General features: G+C 39.3%; 1 protein-coding gene across 2 annotated transcripts in view; it reads left to right on the top strand.

Annotated features, from left to right (window-relative positions):
• Nucleotides 1–12,841, top strand: part of RARB (retinoic acid receptor beta) — a 198,110-nt gene that overhangs the window by 24,499 nt on the left and 160,770 nt on the right. For both annotated transcript variants that reach the window (XM_077129977.1, XM_077129981.1), the window contains exon 2: nucleotides 2,611–2,759. In XM_077129977.1, the coding sequence (XP_076986092.1) occupies nucleotides 2,611–2,759 (149 nt within the window). The remainder of the gene's footprint in view (nucleotides 1–2,610; nucleotides 2,760–12,841) is intronic.

The following is a 12,841-nucleotide window of genomic DNA, read 5'->3' as shown; positions in this document are numbered from 1 at the left end:
AATATTTATTGACAAGGAAATGAATTTGTGACACAAGTGAGTCAGCCCCACACAGAATCTACAGTATAATTCTACTTGAGTAAACAAACCCAAAACATTTATATACATAGAAAAAAGCGATGAAAGGATTTATAATAAATGGTAACAGTGGTTTTCGCTGAGTGAAAGGATTATGGGTGAGTTTTTATGTGTGTATTTTCTTGGATTTTTAACAGAGCAATGTTGTTTTGTCATTTTTAACAAGTCATACCATTATTACTCCCTTTGCTTTAAATGAAGCTGATTAGCCCAGTGTGGGGGAATGCTTTTGCATCTACAGCTTAGTAGCAAATAAGCTTTCCTGATGTCTCAGATGCCAGTCCTTCTGTAGAACACTTCCCACGACTGTCCCAAGCTGTCCATAGTAAGGAGTTCATATTTGCCACAAGAAATAATGCACCCAAGATTGGTGTCTTTATCCTGGACATTTTGGTTGCAACTGATGAAGACTGCAATAGATTTATCTACTAGAACCTGTAGTACGCTGATGAATTCATTCCAAGAGTCTTTTGAATTATGAAAATACTATAATTCTAGCTGATTTTATTCCAAAGAGATAATTAATTATGTCTTTAGGGAAGCAAATGAGTTTAAGAAAGCTACTTGATTTCTAATTTTATAATTTAACGACTTAGAGGGGCCTTGGAATGAGGACAGAAGGACCTCTTCCTGTTCAGGAACACAATCGTAATCAATGCAGATAAGTTCCTTGGCCTCCTAAAGCTCATATTCTAGTAGCAGGGAGAGAGATAGAATACAAAATTGTATGCAAATAAATTTTCCTAGATTTAAAAACAAATTAGTGTTTTATGGAAAATAGAACAGTAATGGGATAAAGAGTGACCTGGAGTGGGAAGAGATATTTTAATTTGAGAAGCTTCCTCTGAGGAGGCAGCATTTACTCTGAGATCTAAGAGATGTAAAGGAACCAGACAAGTGAAGATCTAGGTAAACAATTTTCCAGGCAGGGGAAGTGGTTAATGCAGTAGCCTTAAGTTGGGGTAAGAGTTTGTCTCAAGAGACTGATTAAGATCCAGTTATTTAGGACTCAGCGAATGAGGACAATGACCCGAAGGCGATGATGTTGGTGAGAGATGCAGGCCTTTACTAGTTGGCCATAGTTAGGAATTTGACTTTGATCTAATCAACGGTTATTGGAAGGCTTTAGGTGGGCAAATGAATTTTAGGTGGGGTTTGAATTTTACTTTTGGAGCAATTATCCTGGCTGCTTGTTTGAAGACTGGACCTTGGGGAGAATGTTGCAATGCAGAGGCTATTGCAGTAGGTGAGGTAAGAATGATGGTGGACCAGATTGGTGTGGTAGCAGGATTGTGAGACTGGGATGGATTAACAATGTGTTTAGGGGAACAGAGTTGATCTGACTTGCTAAAAAGTTGGCCATGGGATTTTCCAGGCAGTAGAATATATAATCTGTAAGATTATGAGCAGTGGCACAACTGAAAGTTTTATGTTGTAAGAAATATACTGTATACTGCTCAGTGATTTGCAGACTGGAACATTCTAGAACATTATTTGACAGCTGATAATGGCTCCTTTCCCATTTCCTCTCCCTTCCCCCGTTCCCTCCTCCCCCTTTTTTAGCATTCTTCGCCAGAGAGAGGAATAAGGCTAGTTCTTGCTTTGACGTTAAACATAAACCTGGAGGATAGTTGTGGTAGAACCTCAGATATTAAGTTCTGTGAACTCTTGCTTCCCATGTGATTTTGGTGGTTAGATAAGAAAATGGGGTTATGCTTTCTTTAATCTAGAATAAAGAGCTACTTGACTTAGAAATGAGCTTTGTCACTGGGCCACCATTAGGCTCAACCCTACTGTTTCCCAACATTAAGTGTACATTTGGCCACCTGGGAGATCTTCCAAAATGCAGATTCTGATGCCATGGGCCTGAGCTGGGACTTGATATGATATTTTCTGATGAGCTCAGAGATGCCGCTGCTGATGATTGAGGGCTGGTCTCTGAGTATTAAGGCCTTACTATTATTGTTACTAATGAAGATCAGTTATGGCCACATGCTCAAGGCACTTGCCATACACTTTTTGAATGGCTGATTTGGCCATTTTCTTCCTTTTTCCTAAGGAAGTTTACTTTTGGTTAAATGAATGATGGGGTCAAACAAGCCATTCCAGAGTCTCAGAGTCAGAAACTGGGGAAACCGAAGCATAAAGAGCCTGGGGTTGGTGGAGTAAAGCTCAGTATTTATGGCCCGGTCCGGAGTCTGCCCTGTGTGAGCTTGGACTAGTCACTGCCCTCCTCTGACTTTCAGTTTCTCATGAGGGTAAATGGTTCAAACATCACAGACTTCCCGGTGCTGTGGTGAACATCCAGTGGGGGAGACGCATGAGATTGTTTTGGGAATCTAGAGCACCACGTAAATGTCAGCATTACCTCTGCCTGATGACAATGACAACTGTCACTACTGGCTTATCCCCATCAGCGTTATTGCTGGATATGAGGCAGAGGCGCGTGAATTCGCCCTAAAGGAAAAGAAATGAACCTAAATACATTTTCTCTCTTTTCCTCTTCCTCTCTCTCCCCTGTCTCCTTTGTAGCAATTGAAACACAAAGTACCAGCTCGGAGGAACTCGTCCCAAGCCCTCCATCTCCACTCCCTCCCCCGCGCGTTTACAAGCCCTGCTTCGTCTGCCAGGACAAATCATCCGGGTATCACTATGGGGTCAGCGCCTGCGAGGGGTGCAAGGTGAGTACCCACGCCTCTGGGCCCAGTGAGCTCTCCTTCTTGATGTCCTCTCTGGAGATAGCCTAACCAGTGCCAAAAGGGGCTGCTTTGCTTTCAGTCACATCTCAGGTCAGCATGGTATGCTGGGCTGTATTTCGTGGTTTGCATTTTTTCCTTATACATCTTCGGTTTAAAATTCTTAGGCTTCTGAAAATGACTGATTGGGGCCACCTGTTCTAGGCCCCGTCTCCACCTGCCATCCCCCTGTACGCAACAGCTCTTTCCAGGTAATGAGAATCTTTTGAAGGAGAACTGAAAGGCATCATCCTGTTTCTCTTTAGAACATGCCGTCTGGTGTCTTTGTAGTTTTATTTTATTTTTAAATATGACTGATGGTCCACTGAATCAACTTGCGGAGATTCCAAGGTTGAAATTGGGATTTATCTCCTGGCTGTTTTCTCAGCCCTGTGGCCTTTGAATTACAGTTTGATTTTCAGCCTGTAGGGACTTGCTACTGTATGTGTGTCATAAATTCAGGGGAGTTGGATTTAAAATTCCAGCCTTCAGAGTACTGGAGGCTGAACATGTGTCAAAGAGTATATGGCTGCTTTGAATCAAGTCAGACAACTGTTATCTATTCCAATGGGTTTAATTGAGTGCAACAGCTTTCTATTTTAGAGAGAAAAGAAACAAAGAATGACTTAATAGGAAAACTCAACTCATCAATAGGAAATTTCTCAGAGGAACTATGGCTGTCTTGAGCCAGCCCTTCCCTAGATATACAACTTCTTTAAGCTCTCTCTGGATGGTTGTTCAGATCTGTTGTTTGTACAGCTAAATTGCACGATTCATTTGCAGTTGTTCACATGTTGGAAAAATATTACAGGTGCTCCGACAGCATTTTGTATTTGACCTATAAGAGTTAGCATGTATCGCTACTTCATGTGTTAGTTACTGTTGTGTAACAAACCATCCCCAAACTTAGAAAGACAGCTTTTTACTTAGCTTACAATTCTGTGGGTCATCGATTTCGGCCAGGCTCATCTGGGTGGTTCGTGGGTCTTAGGTGGGTAGACCGCTTGTATCTGTGGTCAGCTGCAGTTTAGCTGATTTGTTTGCTTCAGGGGGGTTCTGACTGTTGCCAGGAGGTAGGCGCATAAACTCAACTACTTCCTAGGAGTGCGGAGTCACACCACAAGGGGAGTGGATATGAAGAGAGGAAATTTGGGGACATTTTTGCATCCAGTCATCCACTCTGTGTGTATTATCGCCTGCGAAGTAGGTATAGGCACTAGCTGTATTTCCTAGCAATTCATACAGAGTCTGGCATACAGGAGGTGCTTGACGATGAGGGTTGAACAAATGCATTTATATATCTTTCAGCCCTCCCAGTAGTTACATGAGTTTTTTCTTCTTTCAAATCATTTGGATAAACATGTGTATTATTTTACAGAGTAAGGCCAGCTTTTGGAAATTCATTAAAGACTTACATCATCTCTCTGCCTTTGGGATTACAGTGGTTGTTTTAAAGACTTTGCAAAAAGCCTTTTCTTCCAATAGCTTCAGATATGATCGTCAGAAAAGTTTCCAGGGAAACCAATTGGCAGCTGGATAAAAAGCAAAATGCTTGTGCATCTAGCTATAGCTTTATTATTGGTAACCCCTAGCTGAACTTGTTTAAATTTATCTTGGGATTTGGGAAAGCTTCAATGGAATACCAGTTCACTTTGTCCATTTGTTGTACAATATATAAATAAATCATTTTCTAATGCTGATTTGAAAGTCAAAGGAAATACTCTTTTATTTCAGAAAACTTTTAAGTCATCTCATCCAGAAATTTTAAAGAATATGCTATAACTCAGCTTACCTGCTTTTATGATGTCCTGGGGAAAGACATTATCCAACATGACTCCTCTTGGGGCAGATGCCAGGAGCTCTACATATTAAACGTTTCACACTCTGTACAGTAACTGTTTTAATCAACTCTTAGCTAATTCCTTGACCTCTTGTTTTAATTTGGGATTCTGACTCTTCAGGAAAAACCCCAACAAAAACAAAACCCATACCAGCACAAACAACTTTGATAAACTCAGTTAGGCAGCCTGGAGTCATATTATGGTACTTCTTTGTTACTGAGACATAAACCCAGTAGAGTCAGATGAGTGTACCATCTATTTGTCTAATTCGATAGTTTTTGAATTGAGGATGGGCCTCGGAACATGTGGATTGCCTTGCCCCCTGGTTGTTGAGAAGGACTGCTTAACATTTTGGCTTGTTGGAAAAATACAGTGGTAAAATTCGCAAAACTGGAAGATATGAGAAGGTGAAAGCATAACACAACAACTAAAGAAAGAGAAATATAATTTTTGTTGTCATTTTGTAAAGTCACCAATGCCATGTAGACTTTATTGTATAAAAAAACAGAAAATTTAAATCGCTGTAGTTCTATGCTGCAAGAAAACTGTTAAAACTTAGTTTTTCTATGAATAAGTATGACTGTTATTTTTGTTGTTTGATTTTCTTTGAAAATAAAACTGTATGCTGGATACTGGTTTTAACCTGCTTTTTAAATTTAATTATCTGTTGTGACCAAAATTTAAGCAATGCATAGTTTCTATGCTTATATCATTAACATAGTGGTTTATAGTCATGTCATAGTATATTTAACCCACTGTTGTTGAACAATAAAGGTGCCTCCTACTTTTTCTATATTATGAACAATACTTTAATGTAAAGCCTTTAAGGATATCTCTGATAACTTCCTTAGGATAAATTGTTGGAAGAGGAATTTCTTGGTCAAAGGCTTTATATATTCTTAATGCTTTTAATACATATTGCCAAAATGCTCTCTGGAAAGGGTATATCAATTTAAGGGTATATCTGGTAGTCTAAAAATCTAATCTTATTGGTGACTATCTATTAGGAATTTTTCCCTTATGATACTTAGATGATGAATCAAGAAGCACCTTCTTTTCTGGAATTCTTCCAGTGTTTCATTTGATTGGTCGCAGTGGGCCCCATGCATGATACCATTTGTGCTTCTGGCAGATGCACCGCCCTGAGTGACCTAGAAGGGCTGGAGATCAGAGCTTACTACTCTGGGCTGGAAGCTGCAGCTTTAGAGCAGGCCTCCCACACAGAACCCAGTGTGTGTGTGTGTGTGTCTGTGTGTGTGTGTGTCTGTGTGTGTTTTGTTTTTCAAGAAACAGTGTCTGTGGTGATTTCTGCCAGTCATGATCAGGATGGCATTATTGACTATTGCTTTGGGAAAGAACCAGCTGCCTTCCTAGGGACCAGGTGGCAGTCTCAGCCTCGGCTTGCAGCCATACGGTGGTGGTCAGAAGTACGTGAGAAGGTTGGAGTCCACCACTGGGAATGGCCAGTGGCTGCTGAATTGACACAGCCTGTCTCTGGCAATGTCACCAGTAGTCTCACCCTAGAAATGCCCTATTTGGAGAATTTCCAGTTGAGGATGGCCATTTTTGAAGGGAACAAAGACTACGTAAAATGAAAATGCAGTGTGGTTAGCCAAGAAGATTTAACAGTATGAAGTAATAAAGCTGACGATCTTATATCTTGAGGAATTAATTCACTGTTTATTGTTATGGTTTATATCAATTTTGGACTCAAAATATTTTACATTTCCCTCTTGGTAGCTTTCAAAGAGTATGGGGTGGAGAGTGAAGATACCAGGGCTTGAATCCCAGCTAAGCTACTTACTAGCTTTGTGATTTCAGCAGCCCTTTTCATTCTCTCTGCCTCTGTTTCCTTATCTGAAAAATGAAGATAATAATACCACCTACCTCATAACGTTGTGAGAATAAAACAAGTTACAATATATAAAGCATAGAGAACAGTACTCAGCACATGATAAGTGGTATATGTTTAATTATTGCTAGTGTGATTAGTAACTTATTACAATGATTTTCACATGCAGTAATTAACAGCAGTTATAATTTTAGTACCCTTTTTTGTGACATTTTTCAGCAGCTTGCCGTTTCTTTACATATAAATAAACATTGTCTCTTTCCTTTAAGACTCAGGTCAAGACTCAACCTGTCTTGGGAATGTCTTCCAGTGATTCTACTGCAGGGGTTGGCAAATTGTTTTTGTAAAGAACCAGTTAGTAAAAATTTTAGGCTTTGCAGGCCAGACAGACTCTATCACAACTACTCACCTCTGCCATTGTAGCATGAAAGGAGCTATAGATAGTATGTAAACAAGTGAGCATAGCTATGTTCTGATAAAACTTTATTTAACAAAGCAGATTTGACCCATGGCCTGTAGTTTGATGACTTCTGCTCTAGTATATGGTAATATGGACATATTACCTTCTCAGACTTTCTAACCCCAGAAACTGGTGGCGCAAAGCAGTCATGACCAGGGTGGCAGGCCAGCAGGTTTAGTGGACTGTGGGTCTGGGACTGCTGTTCTTCCCCTCCCCACTGCTGAAGGGGGTTGATGGCCACCTGTCCTGTGCTCCATGGCTTGGGAACTTGAAAACTCCTCCTGCCCTGTCATTCATCTACCCCTCATTCACACTCAGCTCTACTTCGTTATCCAAGTCATAGAAATGAGCAGTTTCCCCATAAAGGGAGCTACTTCCAGAAACAGCTTGCATCCAACTTTGGAGAGGCGTGTGGCATGTATTCTATGAACTGCTATATCATTTAGCTTTTCCTCCTTTCTTACCATGCCAGTGTTCAGTGACTTATAGCAATAGTTGTGTATTGTAATTGTAATTGTAATTGTGTTGTTACAATTCTGGGCAAGTCTTTTTGTCCAGGCTAGCTTGGTTTGGGCTGGATGATCCAGGGTGGCCTCACTCACATGACTGGGCCCTTGGCTGGAGGACTGGATCCTCTCTCTATGTTCTCACTCATCATCCATCAGGCTAGGCTGGCTTTGTTCACCTCGTGGTGGAAGAGTTTCGGTCTGTAGGAGAAGGCAAGCACCATGGCTGAAAGGCCTTTCAGCCTCTGCTTATATCATGTTTGCTAATGTCCCATTGGCCAAGACCGTAGTCTATGGATGGAGAAATAGACTCCACCTCTTAAGGGGAAAAGTGACAAAGTCATACTGCAAAAGGAGGTAAGTCCATTAGCACTGGTTTTCAGTTGTATACTGTCTTCTATTATTCCTAAGTTTCATGTGTAGGTTATTTTGACAACTAGATTTACTCATTCAGTTATCCTTCAGCATGTGTTTATTGAACGTATACTAAGTTTCAGGACCTATGCCAGGTGCTGGAGATAAAACGGTGAACAAGAAGACAAGGTCCTTACCTTCTCAGAATTTACTGTCTTGTACAACGGGCAGATAAACAATTGAAGAATGCAAAATTGGAAGGAAATGAAAAGAATGATGTAATACAAAATAATTGGAAGGGATCTGATTTGATAGGGATCAGCTGAGATCTCATGGCTGCGAGGGAGAAGCCAACTGTGTGAGTAGTGGAGAAAAGCAATTTGGCCTGGAAACCAAACATTCATATCCTATGGCCATTTCCACCTCCCCTTACCATATCCATTAACATATCTGTGCTTCAACAAATCTGCAAAATGAAAGTGAATTCACAAGTTTGAATCCAATCCCACACAAAAATAAGCCTCAAAACAGTGAACCCAGCAGTCACACTGATTTCCTGTTAGGGAAGGTTCTTATAGAGTAGGAGACCCTGATGTTTGCAAATGCAGGTGTGGAGTAGGGGGATAAGGAAAACTCCCTTGTTGAGTGTCTGCTCTACACCAGACATTTGGAAATTTTATATTCATTTATCATTTAATTCTCACAACAACCCTGCAGGGTAGGCTTTTATGACCCCTAATTTATGGACAAAGAAACTGAGGTTCAGAGAGGTTAAGAAACTTGACCAAAGTCACACAGCCAGCCTTTGACAGAGCTGAATTTGGAATTCTATGCGTGATAGAAAATACCCCAGTGTAATAGAGAAGGTAGAAAGTAATGGTGTGTTTTGGTCTCGATTGAAGGTTTCTCATTTTTGGGGTTTCACGGGCCAACAAATTTAAAACTAAATTAAGCAGGGCATTTAAAAAAACAAACAAAACTGTTGCGATTATTTCATCAAAGAAATGATATTTTTAGAACAAATTATAAAGGAGAAAGGACTTAGACGGCAATCTTTTCCGAGAAGGGATAGTTAACACAGGCAGACTTGAAATGCTGCTTTGTCTCTGTTCTTTCTACTTAGCCAGGGGTGGGTGAAAAATTCTTATCCATAAGCCAATATTTGGGAGCCCCTGTCCACACACACTGCAGAAGCCCCCAGGTGAGGCTGCACGCTGCCGTTGAGATGGCCTTCCCCACAAGGATGCAAGAGGATTCACTGGGTAAAGGTGACACAGGTGGTCTTTCTACCAAAAGCAGTCTTTAAAAGTTCAAACTCCCTTAATCCCTCAGGGAAGGGAGACCCTCATCTTCATGATAGTGTCTGGCCGTTGGGACTTTTTTGCCTGGCAGAGAGCTCTTAGAATGTTCAAGTCACAGAGAAGTTTGGCAGTCAGGAAAATGGATGTCTGCACTTAATTTTAGAACTTCTATTAAATACTACAACTGTGCTTAGTGATTTTATTTGACCAAGGTCATTAAAGGCTACTTTTTTTTTTAAATTGGCGTGGGTAAACATCAGCATTATGCACTGTTTGGAGAACATTCTTGGATTTGCCCACCCTGATAGTTGCTTCTGTTGATGGTTTGCTATGGCATTGACCCCAGGAACAATATAGCATGCTGAAAATAATAACCAAAAAAAGGACTATATCTGTGTGCTGTTATAGCTAATACGCTGAATTAGGAAACCTGCCATCGAGTTCATCGTTAGAGTCTTTGAACCATACAGAGTAGGCCCATTTATAGTCCAAAGATACTGTTTTGCATGGTTATGATTGACCAACATTGAAAAATGTTTTATTCCCTCATTCATCAGACAGTTATTAGCACCTTCCATGAGCTGAGTTTTGGAATATAGAAAAATAAAGATTTTTTTGTATATTTTGCTCACACTTGTATCCTAATACCTGGAAGAAACATAGAACAGTGCCTGTCAAATAATAGGTACATAATAAATATTTGTTTAATGAATGAATGAACAAATCAGCAAGGAAACAGGCACAGTTCAGTGTGCCATGCACTCTGACACTTACAGTGTTGGGGAGATACAGAGAAGGCACCCCAATTCCTCTGACACATTCAAGGAAGGTTTTATAGAATAGATGAACTTATAGATGTGTAAGCATTTTCTAGATGATGAAGGGGAGAAGAGTAGTCCAGACAAAAGTTGAAAGCGGAACCAGAAGAGAAGGAAATGTAGAATAAAATAATATGAAGAAGTATATGGAAAAATGGAAATTATCCATTCTGTGAACATTTATTTTGCATATCCCTTGGCAGGCAACTTATGGATCAGGAAGATTCTAAATTAATTCATCAAAAGGACTCATTAAATAAAATTTACTCATCAGAGCCTTCTCTGGAATTCCTAGGTTAGTCTTTTTTTACTTTCTGTTGTTGTCCTTTATAGCACTTAGCACAACTGTAATTAATCTATTATTTATGAAGTAATTTTTTAAATAGCAGTCTCCCTGATTAGACTATAAACTTCAGGAGGGCTAGGGCTGGTCTCCCTTGTTGCAACTTTATTACCAATGTCTAATACAGTTCTTGACATATAGTAGGGACTCAATGCATATTTATATTTATCATAAATTATATATTATTAATGGTAATATAATAATATGAGATCTAATTATGTGGTAGTACATAAAGATAATCATATACATTCTATTTAATTATATAATATTATAATATAATAATATGAGATCTAATTATGTGATACTACACACAGAATAATTTTATACATTCTATTTAATTACACAATGAATTGCATCAATTATATAGGCTTTGTGATGATATAGTCATGTAAACTTTTAGGAAGTTTTATAAAATCTTAGGGTGGCCAAAGTCCTGTTCCTTTTCTTAGTAATTTTGGCTCTGTACCTTAGAGTTAACTGTTCACTGCAAAATATTTTTTTATTCTCTTTGGTATTTTCTTCAAGCAACTCTTAAGGACTAACTGAAATGATATACTCAAGAATACTGTGGGTCTTCAGTCCTTTAAAGAAAATAAGAATCTCAACATCTAGAATACACCTCCATATCTAGAAACATCAACATAACTGAAATCACATTCTAGCTTTTTCTAGTAATAGTTCTTAAAGAAGGAGAAAACATTTATTTATTCTCTTGGACAGATTTATTCTAAATTGTGAACAAGTTATTTTGGATTGGAAAAGCAGGAAACTCTTTATCTTCCTTTGCTTCTATCAATAAACAGAAAATGAAAAGTGAATCCTGAATTAGTCTGTAACCTTGCATTTTTTTTCTCCTGAAGACTTGGGTGCTATAGTGATTTAATTTGGGAATTTTAAATGGTTTATATGTTTTTTAATGGTTAAAAGTTCAGAAATGCTTGTTTAAATGACTAAAATTCATAAATGCTTGTTAAAAAATGGACAAACTTTTGACTAAATGGATGAAGAAAAAAGAGAGAGGCCCAAAATAATTAGAATAAAAAATGAAAGGGGGTGTATTAGTTAGGGTTCTCTAGAGAAACAGAATCAACAGGGAACACTTGCAAATATAAAATTTATGAAAGTGTCTCACGTGACCATATGAACACAGAGTCCAAAATCCACAGGGCAGGCTGCGAAGCCGATGACTCCAATGGATGGTCTGGATGAACTCCACAGGAGAGGCTCACCAGCCAAAGCAGGAATGCAACCTGTCTCCTCTGAGTCCTCCTTAAAAAGCTTCCCATGATTGCATTTAGCATCACTAATTGCAGAAGACACTCCCCTTTGGCTGATTACAAATGGAATCAGCTGTGGATGTAGCTGATGTGATCATGACCTAATCCTATGAAATGTCCTCATTGCCACAGACAGACCAGCGCTTGCCCAATCAGATGAACAGGTACCACAACTTGGCCAAGTTGACACCTGTCCCTAACCATGACAGGGGGCATCACAACTAACCCCACAGAAACAAAAAGAATTATAACGGGATACAATGAACAACTGAACACCAACAATTTAGATATCCTAAGTGAAATGGAAAAATTCTTAGAAGCACACAAACTTCCTACACTGACTCAAGAAGAAATAGAAAATCTTAAAAGACCAATAAAAAGTAAAGAAATTGAGTCAATCATCAAATACCTCCCCAAAATGAAAAGCCCAGGAGCAGATGGCTTCTTTGGTGAATTTTCCCAAATATTCCAAGAAAATTTAACACCAGTCTTGCTCAAATTCTTCCAAAAAACTGAAAGGGAAAGAACACTCCCTAACTCATTCTATGAGGCCAGCATCACTATGTTGTTTGAAAGGATGTATGGATCCTGGAAAAACCATGTTTTAATCAAAATCCCATTTCATAAAGGCAGAATAGTCCCTATTCAATACTGTATGTTTGTAACTGTAATCAGATCATCTCCCTGGAGATGTGATTTAATCAAGAGTAGCTGTTAAGCTGGATTAGGTGACACATGTCTCCACTCATTTGGGTGGGTCTTGATTAGTTTCTGAAGTCCTATAAAAGAGGAAACATTTTGGAGAATGAAGGAGATTCAGAGAGAGCAGAGCTGAATGACATAGCCATGAGAAGCAGAGTCCACCAGCCAGCGACCTTTGGAGATGAAGAAGGAAAATGTCTCCCAGGGAGCTTCATGAAACAGGAAGCCAGGAGAAGAAGCTAGCAGATGATGCCATGTTCTCCATGTGTCCTTCCACTTGAGAGAGAAACCCTGACCATGTTCACCACGTGCCCTTCCACTTGAGAGAAAAACCCTGAACTTCATCAGCCTTCTTGAACCAAGATATCTTTCCCTGGATGCCTTAGATTGGACATTTCTATAGACTTGTTTTAATTGGGACATTTTCTCGACCTTATCTTTCCCTGGATGCCTTAGATTGGACATTTCTATAGACTTGTTTTAATTGGGACATTTTCTCGACCTTAACTTGCAATTTATTAAAGTCCCCTTTTAAAAAGCCATTCTTTTCTTGGTATATTGCATTCTGGCAGCT

This window comes from Tamandua tetradactyla, chromosome 15, assembly GCF_023851605.1.
Source record: "Tamandua tetradactyla isolate mTamTet1 chromosome 15, mTamTet1.pri, whole genome shotgun sequence".
NCBI classification, from domain to species: Eukaryota; Metazoa; Chordata; class Mammalia; order Pilosa; family Myrmecophagidae; genus Tamandua; species Tamandua tetradactyla.
Note: the sequence above shows the minus strand (reverse complement) of the source record. Positions and strands in the feature narration are given on the sequence as shown.